Raw genomic sequence first — 26,794 nt, 5'->3', positions numbered from 1 at the left:
CACGCTTGACAACTAAAATATTAACTTAATAAGTCAGCTGTACTTTCCATAGTCCTTATGACTCTAGCAGATTGTGGTCAGCAGGACAGTTATTCTGGAGTGGAAAATCTTCACATTTTCAAATGCAAACTGTTTATATAAAATTTTAATTTTGTTTAAACAAACCAGGATGAGGGCGGCATGGTGGTGCAGTGGGTAGCGCTGCTGCCTCACAGTTAGGAGACCCGGGTTCGCTTCCCAGGTCCTCCCTGCATGGAGTTTGCATGTTCTCCCCATGTCTGCATGGGTTTCCTCCGGGTGCTCCGGTTTCCTCCCACAGTCCAAAGACATGCAGGTTAGGTGCATTGGCGATTCTAAATTGTCCTTGGTGTGTGTGTGTGTGCCCTGCGGTGGGCTGGTGCCCTGCGGTGGGCTGGCGCCCTGCTTGGGCTTTGTTTCCTGCCTAACGCCCTGTGTTAGCTGGGATTGGCTCCAGCAGACCCCCATGACCCTGTACATGGATAATGGAAGGATGGATGGAACCAGGATGAACTGAACTTACAGGCATCCTTTGGTATTATACTAGTAATTTATGCATTTGTTCCAGTCAGCTTATTTTTCAATTACTTTATTAACTGGGAATGGGAAATAAACACATACCTCATAACCACTTTTAGTTAATTTATAACCTGCAAATGGATGGATGTCATAGGACTAGGAATTAGTTAATTAGTTTACATCTTGGGAAAGGAAGGAGCGTGGAGGTACTTAAAAGAGCACTTTGATCGGGACTTCGTTATCAGTACAGGATGGCCAATAAAATGTGTGCAATGTCACATGTCCTGAAACCCCATGTGTGCATTTTAACTTAAATATGGCTCATCTGATGGACTTTGGAGGATAAAAGATGAGAAAGAAAAACAACGACAGAAGAACGACGTCAGATATCAAGAGACAGGAGATCATCTCATTTGGATATCAGAAAATATAACTATGAACAACGCCTATCACTAAACCAAAGGCCAGCAAGAAAAACCACCCCTTGGCACTTCGGACTTTCAGTAAGCTTTTCTTGGACAGTTTATATCAAAACTTTACTATCTACTTTATTTTCTATTATATTTTCTTCCATTTGATATTGTTATACATTAATAAATGCCATGTTGTTTTTTTATTTTCTATACTTTGTCTTTTATCTAGAGTGAATGAAATAATGAATGGGTACCATGTGTGAGTTTGATGGCTACTGTCACATTCACAGGGTTTATCCAGGCTATTGAGGTTGCTCCTCAATAATTAGATCAACTGTGGTAAAAGCAAGACATAGTTTGGAATGTTTATATACTGTATGCTGTGATGACCCCTGTGTGTTTGTTAGAGCTGGTGATAGAGAATACCTATATTGAGAACCTTATGCAGAATATTGCAGAGTGACTGAACCTCTCGAGACTTTGTCTAGATAAGTTAACTATGTGTGTGTGTATATACCTTTGTGTATGTGTTAATCTTCAAGGGTGAGAGTAGATGAACTCAATAAATGTTTCTGGTAAGTTTTCACAAATTTCAGTATAATACAGCAGAGTTCAATGAGCCTTTGCTGAGCTCAAATTCCATAAAGTAGCAACAAAAATATTTATCTCTGCTTTAAAGAAAGCTAATACTTAATAATTATTAGCACTCATAAAACATGGGACAGGAAGATCTTGATGTCATTTCATTCGACCATCCAGTCAAAGGGGCTTCACCCCTTGCAAAGCCACAAGATCTTGTTTGAACTCAGGTTTCTCTTTTATGGCTGGACTGACGTTAGCATTTCAGCAATGAGGCTTATAAAAATTCATCGCAATATCTGGTTTGTACAACATTTGGATTTTTTTTTTACAATATGTAAGTTGTGGTCTCAAGATATTACTTGGGCCCATAAAATCTTGTTTGCAAAAGATTAAAAAGACAACGCTTTTTGGGACTTCAATAGTTCCATATAACGTTCCTCCAAAAGAACAAAAAACACAGATGTCAACATGCTTCTTTAAATTTGAATGCAAACTCTTGAAGGTAGACACTTCTTTAGGTGCTGGCAGGCACAGAAGATACTGTATTATATACGCATTATCTTTGCATTTTACAAATCTGAATATAGTGTTCAGAGTATGAGTGTAGGGAAAATGTACATTCGGTTTCCATGTCTTAACAGTCAGTGGGAAGCATAAGAACGAATGAGCAGTGGAAGGTGTGCTACTACGCTTTTAATGTTGAATGATACACAGCATTCTATTGGCTGTCAATGTACCTGATAGGTCATTTTTATGAATTCATATTGCTAGAAAATGCTAGAAAAAGTAACAAAGTAAAAAGTATGTTATTTGACTATAAAAGTAAAAGTAGCTCTGAATGAAATTTACTCAAATAAAGTACAAATAGCTAAAATGTACTTAAGTAAAGTAACAAAGTAGTTTAACTTCATTATTTTACACCTCTGGTGACAGGATATTTAATAAGGATTAACATTGCAGGTCCTGACAATACACTCCATTGTGTATTCCAAGCATATGCTGATCAGCTGGCAGCATTTTATGGGACATCTTAAACAGCCTACAGTCCTCACCTGCTTTAAGACAATACTGAATCAATGACAATAATCTACATTTATATGTCTGAATAACTTCAGCCCTACTCACCCTTATCGTCAAGAAGTGCTTTGAGCGATTGGTCATGGCCCATATAAAGTTCTGCATGCTAGACACTCAGGACTCACATCAGTTTGCCTGCTGCACAAAGAATTCCATAGAGGATACTATATCTACAGGCATCCATGCAGCACTAACCCAACTTGACAAAAGGAACACTTAAGTGAGAATGTTGTTTATTGACTTTGGTACAACATTTAACACCATCATTCCCTAGAAGCTACTAACAATGCACTGGGCCTTTGGACTGAACAACACCTTGTGTAAATTGATCCAGGACTTCTTGCTGTCAGACTGTCACACATACTATCTCTGAACAATGGAGCACATCAGACCTGTGGTGTTTAGCTCTCTGTTTTCCCAAATTATGGATGATTCAGCTGAAAAGCATGACACAAAATCTATTACCATAGTTGCTGATGACAAAACAGTAGTGGGTCTGATAACCTACAATGATTAAATGACCTATAGCATGAAGGATCAGAAGCTCTAATTATTCTTTCATGAATGGTACAATAAAAATATATCTCCCCGTGTCAGAAAACAAAGAAGCTGATTGTGGATTCCAGAAATATTTCAGGGGTCAGCATGTATTGAGCTAAGTAGGGCTGCCATGGAAAAATTGAGTAATTTTAAGTTCTTAGGGGTTTATATCACTTGGGATTACGTATGATTTCTCAATACCACTTCGTTTGTTAATTAGGCTCTGTGACAAAGGATTTGCATTGGTATCTGGAAGGTTGGCGGTTCAAATCCCATTACTGCTAGAAGGGATATTACTCTGTTAGATCCTTTACTTGAAAAATAAATTGCTCCGCTGTGCAATGGCTGGCCCTGCGTCCCAAAGGTCATGCGAAAAGACAATTTCCCCTCAAGGACTAAAAAATGTATATCAAATCAAATATACAAAAATATTAAAAAAGTCAAGAAGGCTCCAAAGAACTTTACCGTTCTGGTAAGGGTGAGAAAAGTCTAATCTTCTCCTTGGAACTCAATAATTCAATAACTGACAATGGAAAGCATACTCTCTAGCTGTATTATAGTTAAGCATGGTGCAAAGTCCTGTCACGAGAGGTTAAAACACCCCAGTTCATCTCTGCAGCAATGCTCACACCCATAAAGGCTACTTTTTGACATGAGCTGGCTAAAGAAGACAATATCAACTGTGACTGACCCTCACACTATAGTAGCAAGAAACCAAGAAAGCAATATCATAGCATTCTTTACCATTTCAGCCGACTCTCAAACACTTCTCAATTATATTAATTTCCTAAATTCTATAGAACTGTCTGATTGGCATGAGACCATTTGCACATAGAAGGAAGGAGAGGTAGTCTGTAGCCAGCATTATTATATAGGCAAGTGAAAATAATTGAAAGGTGATTTAAAGCACTGCCAAATATTATTGGTTAAAATGAGAAGAAGGTAAAGGAAGAACAGTTATGTTTTACATAAATTATTGAAAAAAAATGTCTACATTTCACAGACAGTCAATATGATTACTAATAGTATTACAGTGTGATAGCAGCATTTTATTATTACACAAATCCCTGTTGGCCCAAAACATTTTATTTTTATATGTTTGTTTAATATGTGTCATTAAAAAATAACAGAAAATCATACTCTTGGCCCTCAAAATTCACCTGGCTACCTTTACAGATCTGGCATAATCATAGCACATAATTCAGATTCTAGCAGACATGCAGCTTTTAAAAATTATGGCACAATTTCAGGATTCAAGTACAGTCATTGTTTTTTTTTTTTTTTCTTCTGATGTATGGAACAGCTTCTGACATTAATGCTTCTGCATGTGAAATGTTTATAAGTTTTTAGGATGCCTCTAAAAGCTGTTGCTAGTGAATACATACACAATTAATATGTTTGTTATAATCAATAGCTGGTTGAATACAAGAAGTGTGCTGTTGTGGAGGAACTTTGGTATCTTGTGGTGAGTGGTGGCAAACACTGGAGTGAAAGTGAAGACACACAGGATTTTTACAGATACCCTCATGTGCATTTTTATTTTCTTCTTCTACACTCCTTATCATAATCCTTCTTGTAAAAACCACAGGAGACTCAGCCAAAGTAGAAAATCTGCAGGATCCCTGTAATCTTTTCTTACTCTAGCCTCACTGACTGCTCCTGATCTCTATCTGCCATCCAAACTGTTTTCTTTTTCCATGTCTCTCTGCACTTCTTCAAATCCTTCCTCTCAGAATTACACACTGCCCTGTTTATTCACCTACTGACGTTATTTATGGACACTGTGTTGAAGTGCCTGCATTATTGTATAGCTAGTATGCTACACTATGAAAACAATACATTTTGCATAACTATGTTTTAAAACTGAGCTTTTTTTAACTGGATGACTTAAATCTTTAAAGAAGATGTACTGTACAGGTGCATACACAGAATACATTTTATCAGACCCCTGCTTTTTGACAAAATATTGATTTGTTTTTATAGTCTGTGGTTGTTTAAATTTGTTAAATATACTTACAATACCTTTAGGAAATATACAATTTTCACAGCTGTACATTTGGTTTTTTATTATGTTATCTGGGCACATTCTACATGTGCTTACTGTTTAATTCATTTGGTGATTAGAATGCATTTTACAGTTTTTATCATATTATTTATTAAATACATAATTATTTTGTTTGCATGTATAATTTTGTTCTCTATTCCTTTATGCTGAAAAACGTTTTTGAAATGCATTGATTCAGTCAATGATAAATGAACATTTATTTGCAATTAAGACTGAACATTTTGTTGCCAAAATGATGCAGACACACCACTTAATTAGCTCAAAAGGTGTCTCTGTATATTACATGCTCCACCTGTTACAAAGCAAACTTCTTATTTATTTACCAGTCTTTAAAATGCAATGAACTTGGGATACATGAGTAAAAATAGCATTTTTTTTTTTACTGACAGCTGAGGTGGCCAAGACTCTGCTCTTTCAGCACAGTGATTTTCCTCTTGTCAAGTCTACATTTGTGTAAAGCCTGGCTGATTTGTGTTTTGGAAAGCATTGGTGATGCACTGTTACAGGCCCACATAATAAAAATGACTTTAAATTACTCAAAGAAATAGAAGAACTGTACTGTACTTTGAGGCAATAGGTAACAAGCTAGACATTAACTTTATTGACTCTGAGTAGGAAATTAGTCATACGCATAACAATCAAATATCAAAAATGCAGCAGAAAATAAAAGATAAAAATATTGAGTAATATAATGGCTTATATATCTATGTCTTTAATATGTATCAGCATAACTGCAGAAGATACAAATAAGCTTTTGTATTCCTGGATTCTACTATTTGTCCAAATGATGAAACAAAATATATAGTGTGGATTTGATATAGCTTTGTTAGCAAATTGTCTACACTTAGCAAATCCACAGATATTCCAATGCCACAATGACTCTGCTTGCTGTTTAGTAATGTGTTTCTTTATAACTTTATCTGAAGTGTGCATATTTCCAAAAACAAAAATTAGACCAAACAACAGAACTCTCTTCACAGTACAGTAGATAAATAGAATGATTGTATAATACAGCAAGTAATAGTTAAGTTATTTCGTTTGAATAAGAAACTCTGCAAAAAAAGTGTGCCAAGAGCCTGATTTAGTAAAGCTGTCAGTGTGCAAAGTATATGAAAAGAGTATCAATTACACGTGGACAAAGGAGAACACATGAGATGACAAGCTGTGGATGGAGCAAGCTGTGAAAAGAGCACAGAACAGAACAGGAAGCAGCTCATTCGCAATGTTTTCACAGACACGGCTGACCCAACAATGAATGCAACTACAAGACTAAACAGTCTGTTTTCTTTGTCATGTGTATGAATCTGCCATCAAACCACGTATGCGATTCAATATTTGTGGTTAAGCTTGTATGTGATTCAGTATGTGTAACAGCATTTAAATATAGCCGTAATCATATTTTTTTCCCTGAAAGGCACTTCATTCATGGCCAACAAGCCTGTTGCATCAGTCTTTCTATCTTCACAAAATAAAGCCACTGTTTATTGTTGCATTTGTATACACTGTCGGGTCTTCTGAATCAAAGAAAATGTCAAATGAGCCACCTTATACTGCTGGCTGTGTACTGTGTATAACAAGTTCAGTGAAAAAAATTGAAATACCAATTTCAAGTGATTTAATAGGTGTTTTACCTAAATGAAATAACTGCAGCACTGAATGTTTTCAGATTTTCCTATTATTTTCTTGAACACCTGTAGTGAAACAATTTCACAGTTTCAGTGATTATTTTCTACTTGTCTGCTGACAGAAATTCAAGTAGGAAATAATGTTCTGTAATGTCGATAACAGTGACGGAAAAAGGATATGTCGAGATGAAAAGGATATACAAATGCAGATAAGTGTGAGCTGGAGCAGAGAATCAGAGATTTATACCTGGGTATCAACATTCAATGGTGTTGCCTGTGATGGTAATAGGAGGTCAAATGTGTAAAAAAAAGAGCAACATCCATGTTTTCTGAATTGAATTGGGAATTTGCAGTAAAGCAGTTTAGGAAAAGTCAAGGAAGGACAGGAGCGTAACATGCTCAGTAATGAAATAATTAAAAAATATAAACACCCAATGTGGCGCTTCCAGTATTAAATGTTTCCTGCTGGAACTAACTCCCAGTCCCAGGCTTGAATGATACCCATGACCACAAAAACTCCATTGAACTCCAATTTCCATTAAGACCCCATGTCTCCCCAACTCTAACACCATTGGTTATCCCTGCAATCCTAAACCTCTATCTAGAAAATAAAGGTTAGAGTATAAATTTATACCAGCAGCTGTGTATAAGCCAATACACATCCCTGCTCCCAACCATCCTGCAATAATTAATTTAAGGGCACAATCCATTATTTATTATATTGGCAGTACATTTTTAACATTGACATCCCTTCTGGGAAATGGTAATAATAACAGCCCTGACCATGTCTAGGTTTACAATGTATAAATGGTGAATAATAATTGAAATCACATAACAGTGACATTTATTTTATTACTCAATTACATTTTTAATTAGACCAAATCATTAAATTTAAATTAAATCAAAGATTTACTGTATATACATACAATACCTACAAACTATATTTATTATTGTCTTTTGAGGAAAATGTGAACTAATTTGAAACTAAAAAATAATAGAATAACTTCTGTTTTGATTCACATTTAACTAAAAACTGAGCAAGAAAGAAAAGTTTTTCTTTTTAAATCACAAGCTTTCTTTTGCACTTTCTATAAAATAAGTTCAATCAAAAACATAGAGTCTAACCCAATAGTAAGGACACATACTGTACTAAAGAATAAGGAAAGCAATTATTACAATGCCATCAACTGCAGAATATTGACTGAATAGCGTAGAATGGTTTATTAAAATGTTGTTCAGGGTACAGCTATAATAGTGCTTGTTCATAATATGTAATTTTTTAACACAACTAACACTTACAGCTTTCCTTATCCACTTTGTGCTTTGTAGCTTATTCAGTAGCATCAAAAGATAGAAATCTTCAAAATCAAAGCTGTTTATTTGTTGTTTGTATATATATATAAAGCATATATATATATATATATATATATATATATATATATATAAAGCACCTATATATATATATATATATATATATATATATATATATATTATCACTCATGGGCATTGGAGGACTCCTCTAAGGGCTAGGGGAAAAGTATGCTATATCCCGCCGAGACGAGAGGGGGGGCTATTGCTGACTTTGTCGCGTTGTTCTTCTTCCCTCAAAGCTCCAAGATGCCGCCCAGTAAGGGAACTTAACCCTGCCCCTTCCGGAAGTTTTGCTACAAAAGAAGTACAGAATAGAAAAAAAGACGCCTTTTGCTGGAAGACCAGAATGAGCCTCACCCTGGAGCATGTGTCTCTCAAAAGTCCTTTAAGAAGGAGGAATCCTTGATTGGGGATAGTGCATTGGCACGGTTTTTCATTATTTTTATCATTTTTGTTTGTTTTGTCTCGTGATGATTAAAAGGGACAACCTAGTTGGTGTCCCAACGTTTCGACTGTTTCCAGTGTGTCCTTCCACTGCCTGACCACTATATATATATATATATATATATGTGTGTATTGTACAGTACATTCATGCATTTAATTATGTATATTCTAATACGTTCCCTCTCAACTCTTAGATAGACAGATCTCATCTAAAATAACCATTCATATCCACAAATAAATATCAACCTTACCAGTCAAGTAAAGAACTATAAACATCTCTTTTTCAAACCATACACTGTTGTAGCTTTACAGCATTAAAATGCAATCAAGCAGTAGAGTTAATCAGAATAAACATGAACAAGAAAAAAATCTGAAAAATGTTAGGAGTTAGAAGTTTACTCTTTTAATATAAATTCAAATGCTTGAAGCAAAGGGAGGAATTTGGATTATGCTAATACCTGGGATACTATAGACTCCATGAGACAGTCCCTTTTTTCCAATGTGATATTTGATGTTTGGTTATTTTAATAGTCTTGTTGCCATAAGGTGCAACTGTCACACTTGTATTTAACATCATATTTACTTGGAAAACTAGTGTATTCTGTGCCTTGCTGTTTTCTGAAAACTACTTTTTTTAGGGAAGACTGTAAGTTAGGAGTCATTTCTTTAAATATTTATTAGTAAATTACAAAATCTGTTACTACAAATTATACTGTAATAGTAGCTTCTAACCTCTCCACCCAATTTTTTCTTAGTTTTCCCATTTCCTTTGAATATGAATAATTTAATGCAAAGTAGAAGGGCATCAAAGCTAATTACAAAGATTTCTAAAAAAGATCAAAATATGCAGATATGTAGAGGTACACTATTTTAAAAAAAGTCATTAAAAACAATTTCATATTTTGACTTCAATAAAAATGGAGCAACACATTTTAAAGCACACTACAGTATTCTTATTACAAACATAGAAAATAAGACTTTAGCTCAAAAAAATACACAAAAAGGAAGTTTAGAGCACATTGCAGAGATAAACAATGCAGTTAGAGCTGAATTTAGTGAACACAAAGAAATAAAAAAACACATTTAACAAATAGCATATGTCTTTACAAACATTTAAATGTAAAAGAATGGCCTCATTTCAGTATTTTCTTTGATAAAACTGATATACTGTAGCAACACTTCACACAGTATGCATAAAGGAGATGGCCAAACCAAAGTGGGAAAGCTGCAGTATGAGTGAAAATTTATATAAAGGTATGAAGTTAATTAGCTCCATTAATATTAGACAGGTTTAGGGACACCAGAATAGATAACATTTTAACAAAAACAGTATGCCTGGTGTTAATTACTATTTCTCTAAAGAAGAAGAATAAAGACTTTTTTCAATGTGCATTTTAAAAACTAATCTTATTACTGAACAACAATGCTAAGATCTTACTAGCTGAAAAATTAGAGTAAAGGGTCTCTTTCATAACATTGTATAATTATCCACGATTTACAAAAGTCAGAACTCTATTTTAATGATATTATGATGCCAATCCATTACCATAGCAAAGATAACCAGAAAATGGTGAGAAAAATAAAAATGGATGTCATAATGCAAGCAGAGTCAGGGAAGCCAGGGAAGACAAAATAAAACTGATTGTCAAGACCAAAATGCAAATCAAACTCATATTTGAAAGGTCGGTACCAAAAGTTCCTAAATGTTCCTTGTATTTTTTACTCCTAAGTAATTCTGACTGGATACCCAATTCAGTATGCGATCATCTTAAATTGGTGAAAAATGATGACTTAATTCTTCAGGTGACTTTTGTGTCACATGACTGGAAACAGTATTAGCAATCAACTACACAGTCACAGCTATGCAGAGATAGTCACAAAATGGTGACACCTTCAAAGAAAGATCTATTCCAAATGGCAATGTGGTGTTTAGACTGATTGACAAAAGACTGTAAGAGAAAAAATGAGAAATGACTGGAAGAGTGCCTATAAAAGTAACGGGTTAATGTCCAGTTGGGAGTCAAACTGATATTTCATCAAAACCAATAACACAATCAATAATTCGGGGCCAAAATAAGGGAAAAAGATATATTTGCCAGAAAGTTAAGAAAATAAAGTTTTTTATTTGTGCTCTACCAGGCTCGGACACTTAAAACTGATGAGAATAACCTTTAACCCTTCACATGGATTATTTTAAAAGCAGCCACAACAGGGAATTCCAGGAAAGATTTTCACAGAGTCATAACAATAGTTTAAAATGGCAGTGTTCATCATAATAAAATATAAACAATTTCTGAAATTTTTACCAAAGTAAGATTATAGAGATTATAGGATCAAGCTGAACGTGGTAAAGCCACACCAGCTAGGTTAGCCATAGAGCAGAAATTTTGATCAAACTCTACTATGCATGGTGTGTGCCCCGCTCACAACTAATACACTAACTTAGACTAATTTAATAACAATCCAGCAGTTATTCCATCAAAATTCAGTAGCAATATAGGACATTTAAAGAACATCACACTTTCCTCAGCAGTTCTCATGCATGGTAATGATATTTCTCAGCCTTTCTTCAACCTACATGGCATTTTATTTCTGGAAGTTACTAGAAATCCAGACCTTTGCATTATAAGTTATAGAAAATGCATACAAAGCTTGAACACCTACTTTTTAAGTATTATCTTCCCGCAACACACTACTTATTTTATTTACTACTTATTTTTAAGATAGAAATGTAGTCAAATGAAACTTTCCCAACATTTTAAACTCCATTCAATACCTCTGGTTGGATCTATTCTAGAAAGTAATGAGGCAAACATAGACCTTGTTTTTAGACTGTTATCAGTTTAAGGTAGTCTTAGGCAATGATGGAAATGGGGCATTTCCATCAGATTTTCAGACAAAGAATCGGAATTCAGTTATCAGCAAGATAATGTTCTTCAGTTTGGGCAAAGCATGGTGTAATTCACTTAAAATTTATGTATTGCACCCACCTATCTTAACTAAATTCAGATTAGAATTCTAATCATATTTTATTATTTGGAGTTCAAACTGACTGCTCAAAAGCAGAATTACATGATGACTTACCAGTCAGCAACTATTAAATGCATTAAAGCACTCAAGTGGCAGCATGAAGAATATTATTGTGCGATAGCAAAGCTAAATTAGAAGCATATAATTCATAACAAAGCCACTGAAAAAAATCTGTTGCACACATCAGGTTCCTTACATTACAATTTATATTCTCTACTGCTATCCTTTATTGACAATATCATATACAGCACTTTATCTCATTTCTTCAATGATAATTGAAATTTTGCAAGGAAAAAAAAGAAAATTGTACAATATTGAAACTGAATATACATTAAAAATTACTAATTTATTAATCACTTTCAGAACAAAAGTGCTACTTACCATGTCTTTGTCTTCTTCTACAGTCCATTGAGGATCTCTGCGTTTTTGGTGGACTGGGAAGGGGGTGGGGATGTTTTGCCTTTATTCCTGAAGTAGAAAGTGCTCAATACATTTTTCAAAAGTATAAATCAGTTTACAAGAGGCATATATCAGACAGTGGTAGTTGTTGATTTTCTCAGGATAGTTTTTTGTGGTTTAGGAGCAGCAGGAGGAGGCACAGATGTAGGAGTTAGAGGAGGGAAGCTATGACTGACACATATACCCATTCCACCATTTTCCCGCGAAGGTAGAGGAGGTGGCGGTGGAGGACAGTGATGAAGAGGTTTTAGCTTTGCATGAAGGGTTTCTGTGTGTAAATGCACATCCCGGTTTTTTATATCGTATCGGACATCACAGTCTGGACAGTAGCCATGATATTGTACCTGTTCACTAAATCTGACTCGTTCACGAGTGACCTGTGGGCATCTGTCCTTGTCAGGTTTATGTGGAGTAGGCTGTATGGGCACTTTATCCACCGTATTTTGGGAAATGCAACATATATCTCCGTTTGGTATTTTTTTTTGTATTCCTTGTAAACCTCCATTTCGAAGAAGTGTGCCGTTGGTTTTCACAGGCTTCACAGCTGGCAGGGTTTTACTGGGATTGTCACATCTGATTGGAGTGAGCCTTGGAGGTGGAGGAGGTGGGTATGGTTTCTTCAGCACTGTAAGAATTGCTGGAGGAGCTGATGGAGGTTTGATTAGTGCAACTTCTGTGTGAAGTTTAATCTTCTCTAAACTGGATGCCGTAGTGGTGGTGGTAGTACTACTGGAACTGCTGTTAAGTGTGTCTGTCTTAGAGCTGTCTGTCATTTCCTCTTCAAGCTGCAGATCAGAAGTAAGTGAGTCTATCTGGTCCACTACCTGTATAAAACACAGCAGAAGAATTGGTGTCAAAGAAAGTCAAAGGAGTTTTTATGGTATAATTGTTTCCTATTGCCTATAAATATTTTAAAATACAGGATACATAAACATTAAGATATACCGAGAGCAAAAGAAAGTTGTTCCAATAAAGTTTTTAAATATTAATATTTAGGCTGAAGCCAGATATGTTGAAATTTTAGCCTGGAAAAAGACGCTTTTGTTATTGACATTATACAGTATGTCACTTTATATTTGGGAAAAAAAACACTACTGCCACCTTACTCAGCCTTCTAGAACAGCTGTATCTGTTAATATGTTTTGGTAAGTTACAAATTTAAGCTGGTTCTAAATATTATAATTAATAATATATAATAAAAGGTTAATTTTATTCTGGTCTTTGGTTCCTCAGTGTCTGCAAGTTATGATTTTAGCTATGTTAACATTTCTTTCCCGTACTGAATTGCTTGATTAATTCTAAATGCTGCAGGCATAAAAAATTTATATACTACATGCTAGACATCATGACCCTTCAGGACTAGAAATCTAATAACCTTGCAGTATAATTCATACAGTAATGTGTTATAAAACTTGTATATTTTCTATAATGCTTATGTAAGTGGGAATTTCTTTTTTTTCATAGAAATATATCTTTAGATACTGGAATTCATAACACCTTTATTCATAAAAGCTCAGATATGTTTAGTGCAGTGAGGATCAAAACTGTCAGTACAATATACATTCGTAATAAAAACATCTCAGAATTTTCAGTCTCCTTATTCCACAGAGTATCACAATAACTCAATGAGATTGGTTAACCAGGCTACCTTATCCTCAGTACTTTCTTCTAACAATGAGAATTAGGAATTCCTAAAAATATAATCGCTGTATCACGTCCCAGGTATTCTTCCAGTTGACTGTCTCTTATATAACTACTGTTGGGAGATGACAAGAGGTATTTAAATGTCCAGATCCACTTAAAAGTTAATCTCAATCCATAGAAGTGGTTCTACTTTGAAGTGCTCACATATTGCAGAGCTTCTCATCCTGTTATAGAGAATGAGCTCAGGAAACCAACTCGGAAGTCACATTTTGAAGATTGTTCTATAGACTTAATTGCTGCTTTATCAAAATGGCCCACAAAACCCTGCCGCTATACTTAATTGTCGATCAATGTCATGATCCCCTCTTCTCTTACTCATGAATAAGATTCCAGGATACTTGACTTAGAGCAACTCCTCACCCTTTACCTGAAGAAAAGAAGCCAATCTTTTTCTTGTAGAGGGTCATGATTTCTCCCAGAAACAGAAAGGCTAGTCTCATCACACCAGTGTTACACTTAGCAGTGATTCATTTGTACACTAGCGATTACTGTCTGATGAGGCCAAGAAGTCAACATTATCTGCAAAAAGTATTGCTACATTTATTAGGTTCCTGAACTGGGAACTCTGGATAATCTCCAACCCAGTCCTTGACTGCAGCCTAATATCCTGTCCAAGGAAATCACAAATTGGGTAAGAGGCAACATACACGCTTCAAACAGTTCAAAGCCCACACTGAACTGAATCAATTTAATAGCAAGTATACCAACACAACACTTTCATGCCAAATGCCATAGACTGACACCCTGTCCATGGCCGTTTCCGGCCTTGTGCCCATTTTCACTGTTATAGACTGTACGCCATCTGATGCTAAGATGGTTTAAGAAGATTTGAGGATATTATGTCACTGTATATTTCTTGTTTTCATAAGATAGCAGCCAAAGATGTTTACATCCTTTATCATTGCCTGTCTTCTGCTGTTTGCCCATGTGCACGGACTCTGAGCATCTTTAGCATGCAAATCTTCTAGGAGAGAAATACTCATGAAGAACTAAATGTATGAGGGTACAATATACTGAGATGAGAGCTAATGCAACTTGTAAAAAGTTTCTATATCTGGTTTTTGAACTTCAGGAAAACATTCAATGTAATAACTAATGATTTTAGAAAATAGCAGCTCTCTAATACAAATAAAGATCATTTATACACAGGTATAATTTCTTATGTAAATGTTCATTTAATTAAGATTCGTTCACAACTGCAAACATGAAAAACATGTTACAACAAAACTGAAGACCATGTTTGAAGAATTATGGTTGCTCAGTGAACAAATACTGTATGACAAAAGAAGAAGAATAGTTTCAATCTAGTATTTACTTTATGTAGTTTGGAAAGACTAGAAAATATTGAAATTAATTTTACCATGTATGTTTAAATATTTGGTCAACCTAATTGTTCTAACTTGTTATTTGTAATGGGTTGTATAGATGTCACAGGCATCATCAATTCTATACCGTTTAATATTGGTATTACAGGATATTGTTTCCAGTGTGTTCAGAAACTCATTTTTCCCCACTGGTTGTAGACACACTGTTCATTTCAGACTATTCAAACGTAAATGTAGTAACTGCCTAGGAAAAGTGGGGAAATGTCTGTATTAAAATCGCTACAGTAATATGAGTTAAACATTTAGCAAACAGAAATGAAACATGTTTTTTCATTACAACTAAATGTCTAAATGAAGAGTTTTAGTGGTACTCTCTCAGTTTTTGTTGTACTTCAACAAACAAAGGAGATCTAATTTGAAAATCTCTATCGCCTCTATTTTACATACTGTGACAGTATATTTACTGGGACTTCACATTCCTTGCCAGCTGTCCCAAGATAGGCTGTAATCCCAAAACCAGATACATTCTGAACCATCTTGGCCTGCACTGAAGAGAGTAACCCGATTCTGGTAAGTCTGTGTGTTGTTGATTAAATGGTGAAAGATGCCATTTCTGTAATAAATCAGTTAAACAAATTCTGACACAATATTGCTAGAATGAACAGACCAGACACCAAAAAGAAAATACTTCAGAACTTACACTGCTCATGCCAAGTTTCATGTTTAATTCATTTGTATTGTAGTCACTGGTATTCAGGGCAAAATATTTGTGATGACTTTGTGTTCCAAGTGTTTGATGGTCATTTATTCTGTCTGTTAACAGCACTGATCATTCAATTATTTTCCTATATGGGGTATAAGCCCCAAATGCAGAAAAGAAAAAAATATCTGTCTGCACTGTTTTGCTCAACTTGTTTTTTCCATCCAACTTCCATTTCTATAATTTTGGTTTCTCCTCTCTCTTATATTCACTCCTATTTTTCCCTTACTCCCCACTGTTCCAACTCCTTAAAGAAGGGACTGGTGTCTAGGCATCTACCTTTATAATTTCTTTCTCTCACTATTCATCTTATGAAGTGTGCCTATTACTCAAAAATGGGGTAATTCCCTCTTGTATAATACCATCTGTATTATGTGTATATCTATACTAATAAAAGGCAAAGCCCTCACTCACTCACTCACTCATCACTAATTCTCCAACTTCCTGTGTAGGTAGATGGCTGAAATTTGGCAGGCTTATTCCTTACAGCTTACTTACAAAAGTTAAGCAGGTTTCATTTCGAAATTCTACACGTAACGGTCATAACGGTCGATAACAGTCGATAACGTCTGCCATGTTGAACTTTCTTATTTATGGCCCCATCTTCACGAAATTTAGTAGGTGGCTTCCCTGCGCTAACCAAAACCGATGTACGTACTTATTTCGGTGGTATGATGCCACTGTCGGCTGCCATATTGAATTTTCCAAACGTCACTAAGTCTCCAACTTCCCATGTAGGTAGAAGGCTGAAATTTGGCAGGCTCATTCCTTGCAGCTTACTTACAAAAGTTAAGCAGGTTTCATTTCGAAATTCTACAAGTAATGGTCATAACGGTCAACAACATCCGCCATGCTGAACTTTCTTATTCATGGCCCCATCTTCACGAAATTTGGTAGGCAGCTTCCCTGCGCTAACCAAAACCAATGTACATACTTATTTCGGTGGTATGACGCCACTGTCAGCCGCCATATTGAACTTTCCAACGTCACTAATTCTCCAACTTCTCGTGTAGGTAGAAGGCTGAAATTTGACATGCTCATTCCTTACAGCTTACTTATAATCACCATCGATCAAAGAACTGTCATTTACAGAGTAGTTTCCATGCCCGGAGATGGCACCCATCTTTTCCATTCTCTTTGTTACATATTGCACGGCCATATCAGGCTCACTCTTGATATCTGGAGAAACATTGTGTCTTATGTATTGAATGACTGGGACAGGTTCAAGGTGTGGACTGATGACGGTACAGGAGATAATTATACTACACAGGACCACTATAAGCCCTTCACCTATGCATCTGCATGTGAGTTGATGGCTGCCGCTGAATTGTTTGGTTGTCGCTTTCAAGTGTACCAAAATGGCCAAATATTTTACACCTTTGGACAACTGCCAATGCCTCTTAAACATCTTAGATTCACAGGTGATGATTTCAGTAGTGGACACTTTGATGTTTATGAATGTTTAAACTCTGAAAAGTTGGATGTGAAGTTATCGATGAAACTGGTTGTATACTTACAACGCTTGACAGATGCCGAATGTCACTTCAACACAAGTCCTACAAATACTGTCGTATTACTATTACTACTCATAATTGAAACAAACCATGAAACTCAAACCGATTATGACAGCAGCAATTCAAGCTGTGAGATCTGAAACAAGATTACTGTTCACATGGCCAACTTTACGTTGTATGCTTAAGAGTAAGCTCAGCGCACAGCTTGGTCATATTACAACCGGAGGGCCGAACTCACAATGTGGTATACAAAGAGATCCTTAACAAATAATTATTGGTATATTTTCCCTCAGTTTAAAAAGGTTTAATTTTCTTCTTAATAAAACTTTTAAGGCAGTATTTAAGCTTTAGGTATTTTGCTATATATATATATAGATATAGATATAGATATAATATGTGTGTGTATGTGTGTATATATATATATATATAGATATAGATATAGATATAGATATAGATAAATATATATATAATGTGTGTGTGTGTATGTGTATATATATATATAGATATACGTAAAGATATATAAATAGATATAGATATATATATCGTATATATAATGTGTGTGTATGTATGAATGTGTATATATATATATATATGACAGCAACACTCATAACAGTGACAAAACAATTACATTGATGATCATGTTACGTTATTTTCAAGATGTTTCCTTTTCTTTTTCATTACTTCTTTAACACACTACTTCTCGGCTGCGAAGCGCTATTATTTTGCTAGTATATATATATATTAGCGACTGGGATCCCGATCAAATCGGGCTACAAATTCAATGTTTGTGAAATCCATACTTTCTCTGCAAAGAATTATTTGTTTTGTTAGGTCCTTGAAATAATTTTGTTATCATGGCACTGATTTGTGGTTAAAATAGACCTTTTCTTTTTTCACTTAAGAAACATAGCTAAAGTTAGACCTCTTATATCTATGAGGGGCCGTTCAGGAAAAAAAGATTGGTTTGTAAATATATACTGTCACACACGTGTGCATGGGAAGCAGCTGAAGGGCTTAGACAATACTGTTTATACATCTGCCCAGGGGGGGGCGGGGTACGCTGACGCTCTTTCTGAGTTCTCTGCAGGTCTTACCCGAGAAATCCCACCAGGAGCCGCCATTTCCAGGAAGGACACATCACTCCGGTTCGGCCCCAAGAATGAGGTCACTTCCGGTTCCGGCCCCAAGGATGATGTCACTTCCAGTTCCGGCCCAGAGGACGACATCATTTCCGCCCTCTGTGCTATAAAGCTCACTGCCTTTGCTTAGGCAGGCAGTTCTGTTTTGGACTCTGTTGTGTAAACAACTGTTTAAAATGCCTCAAAGACTTTTGCAGCCGGGAAACCGCATTAAACGGGTGGCTGCCCCAAACCTTTCCACGCCTCTGGTCTCCAGTTCTTACAGTGGCGTAGTCGGCAGGATGGTGTCCCGAAGAACCGGGACACGAACTTCAAGGAACCAGGTGGGTGAGTACGGGGCCGAGTTTCGGGCAGGGAGTGCGCGGAGGGTCAGGAAGGACGCGGTGCAGGCTCTGCTCCACGAGCATAACCGGGGCTACCAACCCATCTCGTGGAGAATGTAGGGGGGACCCCCAGGCGTGGGCTGGCTTCTGGGGAAACCACACGAGTGGCTCAGTATGCTCTTCGGGGTAGGAAAGCCGAGCCCCATCGGGACCAAGGTCCCTGTTAACGATGGGCTGTCCCCAGGCCGGCAGGTGAAGAATATAATAGACTGGGAGTTTAACCCAACAAAGGGCTGTCAGAGCAGGCTATGGCTCTCTGGCAACAGGTGGGTGAGTGGCTACGCCATTTGATTTGACCCCTTGCAAATAGTGCAGCAAGTGGCCTGTTTTTGCTGCTACAGCGATACCCCAGGAATTTGCCCAGCCGGCCTGGGGCGAATTCCATTCTATGGACGAGCTGCTACAGCTCTTGCAACCCAGAGGCCGGCTGTGAAACCTGGGAGGCAGAACAGCCGCTCTGTGGACTACCGGGAGTTATGTCCTACAAAGCAGTCCCTTCCACGCAATCCAGAGCCTGTTCGAAGTCGCCGGGCCGTCTGGCTTGCGACCTGTCGGGAACAAGGCGGACCGTAGGGGACAATGGCGGGGTTGTTTGTGTGCCCTTAGCAATCCCTGGCGGATAAACATACGGGAGAGCTTCTTATTAATGGACATATGATAACAGCGCTGTTTGATTCCGGCAGTAGCGTGTCTGTCGTTGCTCGCCGTTTTGTTCTACCGCAACAATGGATTAAGAAAAGACCAGTCTAAAATGTATACACGGAGATATCCGCTCATACAATACCGCCCGGTGTTACGTATGTCTCGGAGGAACCCTTCGCAGCTTACGTGGCGGTACACCGGATCCTCCGTTTCCGTAATCCTCGGGCGGACTGGTCTGACAGTAACGCGTAGTTTAGAAAGCATTCCCGAAAAGCTTTTGGCCTCGTTATAGATGATAAAGATTCATCTCAAGCTGCTTCCACACCGTGTAATCAGCCGACAGGGAGTGGGGCGGTGGGCCAAGAGAGTGACGAAGACTCCCGGACCGTCGGGGGCTACTACGTCATCCACTAGCGCCCCGGCAGCGAGGGAGGATTCTCCGCCCCTTGAGGTCAGACGGACCCGCTCTCTGAGTTGCACTTTCAGTTTAGAGCGACCGGCTTCTTTCAAGAGAGAACAGTGGAATGGCGACTCTCTGAAGCACATAAAGAATGCAGTGGTTCTCGTTAACGCCAACGACGCATTTGCCCATGCCACAGGGACCTCACTTTGTCATGGATAATGAATTATTGTATCGGGTTGCTGAACATGAGGGAAGGTCCGGAAGTTGTTGCTAGTCCAGCGGACCTACCGGCGGCAGGTTTGCGAGTTAGCACTCTCACCTTCTTGGAGGCCATCTCGGCTCCGATAAAACATTAGAGCGCATTAAGCTCCGTTTTTTGGCGGGGATTAATGAGGAGGTTCGCGCTTTTGCATTTCCTGTCCGGAGTGTCAACTGCGGCAAATTCCTAGGAAGGACCGTGCTCCTCTGATTCCCCTTCCCCTTATTGGCGTTCCCTTTGACAGGATTGGGGTGGATATAGTAGGACCCTAGAGCCCTCAGCCGAGGATATAAATATATACTCGTCCTCGTGGATTATGCAACCCGATTCCCTGAAGCCGTTCCATTGCGCGGCTACCACTAAAAATATTGCACGGAACTAGTAGGAGTCTTTTCACGGTGGGCATTCCTAGAAGTCCTGACGGACCAAGGAACGCCTTTCACCTCGGAAACGTTCAAGGAGACTGCCAAGTTACTGAAAATAAAGCATTTAAAACCTCGTGTATCATCCTCAAACCGATGGGCTAGTGGAGAGATTTAATCAAACTCTCAAGCAAATGCTACGTAAGGTAGTCAGCAAGGATGGGAGGAATTGGGACCAACTCCTCCCCTTGTCCTCTTTGCCTACGGAAGTTCCTCAAGCCTCTACGGGTTCTCTCCCTTTGAATTACTATACGGAAGACAGCCCCGGGGCTTATTAGATATTTTAAAAGAGGGCTGGGAAGGGGAGGCACAGCCCTCCACTAATATTTTGGAGTATATCGCCCAATTGCGCGATAGATTTGATGCAATAAGACCGATTCTAAAAAGTCATATCGAGGAGGCACAATCAGCACAGGCCCGCCTGTATGACCGTGTACGACTCTCCGGAGTTCCAACCGGGGATCGCGTCATGGTATTGGTTCCTACTTCACACTCTAAACTGCTCGCACATTGGCTAGGCCCCTACTGAAATTAAGGAGAGGAAGGGATTGGTGACTATTTGGTGAAACAGCCCAATCGCCGACCAGCTGAGCGAATATATCATGTAAACCTGCTGAAACCGTGGAAGGAGAGGGATCCCGATCCCTCCTCCGGACAGCCCTGCTCTCTCTTGCGAAGTAAGTTCCCTTAATTTGTGAACAGCTATCTCCCAGACAGAGACAGGAGCTCGAAGCAGCTATCCGCTCGGTCCCAGAGGTGGTAAGTGAACAGCCAGGTCGGACCTCTCTGATTGCGCACGACATATTGACTGACCCGGGGTGATCGTCCGTGGCGACCCTACAGACTCCCGGAGGCAAAGAAAGTAGAAGTGGAACTGGAAATCAAGCGAATGCTGGCACTAGGAGTGATCGAGGAAAGTAGTAGTCCCTGGTCCAGTCCCATCGTCTTGATTGCTAAGCCTGACGGCAGTTGGAGGTTTTGCAATGACTTCCGTCGGCTCAACCAAGTTTCCCGATTTGATGCTTATCCCATGCCTCGCGTGGACGACCTCCTCGAGACTGGGACCAGCCAAATTCTTGACTACACGACATGACAAAGGGGTACTGGCAGGTTCCTTTAACGGAGTCCGAAGGAAAAACCGCGTTTAGCACTCCTAGCGGACACTGGCAGTATCGTGTCCTTCCATTCGGGTTACACGGGGCGCCTGCGACTTTTCAGCGTCTGGTGGACAAAGTGCTCCGGCCCCATAACTCGTTCTGTGCTGCCTATCTGGATGGCGTTGTCATCTATTCCAGCACCTGGAAGGAGCACATACAGCAGGTCACAGCAGTATTACGGACATTGGGAGAGGCCGGGCTCCGCATCAACCCCAAGAAATGTTTCTTCGGATTGAGAGAAGCCAAATATTTGGGCTACCTAGTGGGCCGGGGTACTGTGAGGCCACAGTGTTCCAAGTTGCAAGCCATAATGGCCTGGCCCGTCCAAAACCAAGCGGCAAGTCCAATCCTTTCTCGGTTTGGCGGGTACTACCGCCGGTTTGTGCCTCGTTTCTCCGAGAGCGGCGCCTTGACCGACTTGACAAAGAAAAGAGCTCCTAATACGGTGGTATGGTCTGATAAAGCGGGGGCTGCATTCAGTGACTTAAAAAGGGCTCTGACTTCAGCACCTATCTTAATCTCCCCTACTTCTCTCTCCCTTTTGTCCTCCAGACGGACGCTTCGGACACAGGCTTGGGAGCCGTGTTGAGCCAAAGCGTCGACGGTGTTGAACACCCCGTTATGTACCTGAGCCGGAAACTGTTGGACCGGGAGACCAGGTACGCGGCGGTGGAGAAAGAGGCTCTGGCGATCAAATGGGCGGTGACTCAGCTGCGGTACTACCTCTTGGGTCGCGTGTTCACTCTGGTGACGGATCATGCGCCTCTGAAGTGGATGGCCCTTCACAGGGAGTCGAATCCACGGGTCACGAGGTGGTTTCTTGACCTGCAGCAGTACAAATATACGCTGTTCATCGACAGGGGTCCCTTCATGCCAACGCCGATGCCCTCTCCCGGGCCCACGACCTCTCGGTGCAGGTCGCCCGACCCGACGGGTCTGGGCTGAGGGGAGTCTTGTCACACACGTGTGCATGGGAAGCAGCTGAAGGGCTTAGACAATACTGTTTATACATCTGCCCGGGGGGGGGGGGCGCTGACGCTCTTTCTGAGTTCTCTGCAGGTCTTACCGGGAAATCCCACCAGGAGCCGCCATTTCCAGGAAGGACACATCACTTCGGTTCCGGCCCCAAGAATGAGGTCACTTCGGTTCCGCCCCAAGGATGATGTCACTTCCAGTTCCGGCCCAGAGGACGACATCATTTCCGCCCTCTGTGCTATAAAGCTCACTGCCTTTGCTTAGGCAGGCAGTTCTGTTTTGGACTCTGTTGTGTAAACAACTGTTTAAAAATGCCTCAAAGACTTTTGCAGCCGGGAAACCGCATTAAACGGGTGGCTGCCCCAAACCTTTCCACGCCTCTGGTCTCCAGTTCTTACAATACATTGGTTCAGATATTTATATCGGTTCAGATACATTGGTTTGAATATATACTTTGGTTTTAATACATCCATTCAGATATATATTTCGGTTCAAATATATACATTGGTTGGGATGTATTGGTTGAGATATATACATCGGTTTGAATACATCCGTTCAGATATATACATTGGTTTAGATACATTGGTTGAAATATATATAAATTGGTTTGCATAGATCCGTTCTGATATATATACATTGGTTGAGATACATCCGTTCAGATTTATACATTGGTTTGAATACATCCGTTCAAATATATACATTGGTTGAGATATATATATTGGTTGATATACATTGGTTTAAATATATATATTGGTTAAAATAGATTGGTTTAGATATATACATCGGTTCAGATACATCCGTTTTGATATATATATTGGTTCAGATAGATCGGTTCAGATATATACATTGGTTGGGATTTATGGGCAGGCACAACGCGGTCACCCATGTTTAGCATCTCCCTTTTGCTTCATCATTGCTTCAACACTGTTGTAATTATTGTGAACATTTTATACAAGCAGCATACGCTTGTCTGTCGCTTTGTTTCAGAAGCCCTATTTGTTGGGGGTCCTCGATTTCAAAGCACTTTTTTCCTTTCATTATTTAAAACACTCGCGATACCCGCCTCTTCGCCTCCGCTCCGTCCCCCGCTCATTGTACCCGCCTCACTCGCTCCCTCTTGTCCCTCCCATGACAGATTCTTCTCAAAAGCAGAGTTACTAGAAAGCATTAATCACAACCACAGTACCTCCCATTTTTCACCTCCTCAGACGCTGGTTTATCATTGGTGGAAAGCCGCCTGGTGACATCTGTTATTCCGTATTGGTAGCATTTCATTAAAGGCGATCTGCTTCAGCAAGGAACTTAGTCCTGTTTGCTGAAAGGATTTTATGAAGGAAAACACTGGAGTTGCTCTGTTTCTTTAAATGTTCATCAGGGATCAAAATGACCAGAATATTCCCGCATCACAAATAACTGATGTTTAACTGTTTTTATAGTAAAACTAACAAAACCACACACAAGCACATACACGCCACACACACTCACACTCACAAATCGTGGGTCGCACGCATACTACTGATTAAGCGTATCTGTCAAGGACGATTATTTTTCACCCCATAAAACAGATTCTTCTCAAAAGCTGAGTTACCAGGAAGCATTGAATGCAACCACAATACCTCCCATGTTTTCACCTCAACAGACGCTGGTTTATCATTGACCAAAGCCGCCCGGTGATTTCTGTTATTCCGTATTGGCAGCATTTCATTAAAGGGCGATCTGGTTCAGCAAGGAACTTAGTCCTGTTTGCTGAAAGGATGTTATGGAGGAAAACACTGGAATAGCACTGTTTCTTCTGAATGTTTATCAGTGATCAGGGACCAGAATGATCAGAATATTCCTGCTTCACAAATAACTGAGGTCTGTTTTTATTGTAAAACTGAGAAAACCAAACACACGCGTACACAACACAAATACTCAAACTCACACATCGTGGGTCGCACATACTGCTGATTAAGTGTATCTGTCACGGACGATCATTTTTTTTTCACCCAATAAAACTTTAGTTCGTCAAAGTTAGAAAGCAGCGGTGATTTCTATTATTCCTTATTGGCAGCATTTAATTTAAAGATGATTCACTTCAACAAGGTGAAAGAGTCTCTTATTTTGATAGGGCGATCTTTTTAGGCTTAAGCATTTTTGATTGACTTACAAAAGAAAATAGCTATTACTTACCCGTAGTGCTCAAAATTATAATGCGTATCTATAAGGAAGAGGTGGTGGTAAGATTGCTGACTCGCAGTTAAATGATCACTGGTTTGTGTCCGGGGGGCTTCCTTTCTGTTATTTTATTTATTTACTTATTTATTTTTACAAATTGCTTTGAGTAGTAAGAAATGTAAGGAATTAATAACTATTATTATTATTATTATTATTATTATTATTATTATTATTATTATTATACGTGTGAATGCATGATCAAATTCAGCCGCTGCGTAGTGGGGTATGAATAAGGACAATACCACGAGTTCATTGAAATAATTACACAGCAAGGTGCACACGCAATGCAAACATAATGTGTATATTATTGAAGTAAAGGTTCATATAAATTAATTATATTCAACTTTTTAACAAGTTGAGAGATGTCAACTGGTTAAAATGCACGAAATTATACATGTATTGCTTTATAGTCCACACATAGTGTATGTATATTATTAAAATAATGATGTAAAATTCCTATAAAATGGTATAGAATCTGCGTCGTAGACTTATTTTGTGTCAAATTTCTTCAAAGAAGTTTTTAATTAGTTTGCTTTAAAAAAATCTTACGGCAAACATGTGAACCGTTGAAAATCGCTGATCTTAATCAATTTGTTTTAGCGCATGCTCCGTGCAAAATGCTGTCATATCTGTTAATAAACATGCACGCACAGCGATGTCCTGATGTCTGCGTTCTAAGGCTGCAGGTAAATTAAACGCTATTGACGTTTTACTGGGGTGCTCTGTGATTGAGGGCGGACAGTAAACTTTGGTAAAATGATGAGCTCGTTAAAATAAATGTAGCAATCCATTGTCATGCTATAAGTGACAGCTTGCTCTTAAACATTTACACAGGTGGTTTTTCCTGGGAATAAAAAGGGGGGAAAAATCCACGGAAAGGTTTTGTTGTTGAACTCAAATTTCACCTCCGCCATGTGAGCCATTCAAAACTATTGGAATGAAATATACAGTAGTTCTATATAAATAAATAAATAAATTTCCTATCACACCCACCCTTTCACCTCCTGTACATTGGAGAGGATTCTCATTTTCACAGCAGGTGCAATTATCCTATAAAACACATAGGAGTTCTCTGCACCGTTTTTCATGGGAGATTAAAACTCATCAAATGTATTTAAAAAACTTTTAGCAGCCTGTGGCATTCCTTATCTGCTGTGGTCCATTACAAAATGAACACCAGGCAGTTACAATTGTGCACAGTTTCTTTAATAAGTCTATTAGACAGTCTTTTATAACGTTTTCATATCGAGTGTGTCTCTTAATCCCTTCTAGCAGAGGAGACACTTATTTCCACAGCTTGGTCTATGCTGTAGAAACGCGTGCCCCCGTCTTCTGCTTGTAAATTAACACTGGAATTACAAAACTGTCCATAGTTTATTTAAAGAGATTGAAGGAAGTCTTCTATATCACTTTTTGTTTACTATGTCCTTACTCATCCACTAATTAAAAAAATCAAGCGCTTACACTGTCTTTTTAAGTATGTCTATGAAAATCGCTGTGAGTAGCCAGAAAAATGCTATATAAATGTAATATATTATTATTATTATTATTTTGGTTTTTTAAATCCAAATAAACCTGATAGGACTTCTTCCAGGATATGTGCCACTCTAGGGTACCAACAAAGTCAAACTGATTAGGACATTTTGTGATCAGTTTGTTTAAAGTATATTAAACAAAATATAACTTTTCATCATCTTCTCATTTCTAATTTGGCATTTCAGGATACAGTACAGTATATACTGCAAATATAC

The 26,794-nt window shown here is 38.5% G+C and overlaps 1 protein-coding gene across 4 annotated transcripts in view; it reads right to left on the bottom strand.

The window, feature by feature from the left end:
• prr16 (proline rich 16) overlaps positions 1-26,794 on the bottom strand; it is a 702,720-nt gene that overhangs the window by 198,919 nt on the left and 477,007 nt on the right. For all 4 annotated transcript variants that reach the window (XM_039758985.1, XM_039758988.1, XM_039758986.1 and 1 more), the window contains exon 2: positions 12,066-12,967. In XM_039758985.1, the coding sequence (XP_039614919.1) occupies positions 12,215-12,967 (753 nt within the window). In that variant the 3' untranslated portion in view covers positions 12,066-12,214. The remainder of the gene's footprint in view (positions 1-12,065; positions 12,968-26,794) is intronic.

This window comes from Polypterus senegalus, chromosome 7 (assembly GCF_016835505.1).
Source record: "Polypterus senegalus isolate Bchr_013 chromosome 7, ASM1683550v1, whole genome shotgun sequence".
NCBI lineage: Eukaryota > Metazoa > Chordata > Cladistia > Polypteriformes > Polypteridae > Polypterus > Polypterus senegalus.
The sequence above is the reverse complement of the archived record's forward strand: the minus strand, read 5'-3'. Positions and strand labels throughout refer to the sequence as shown.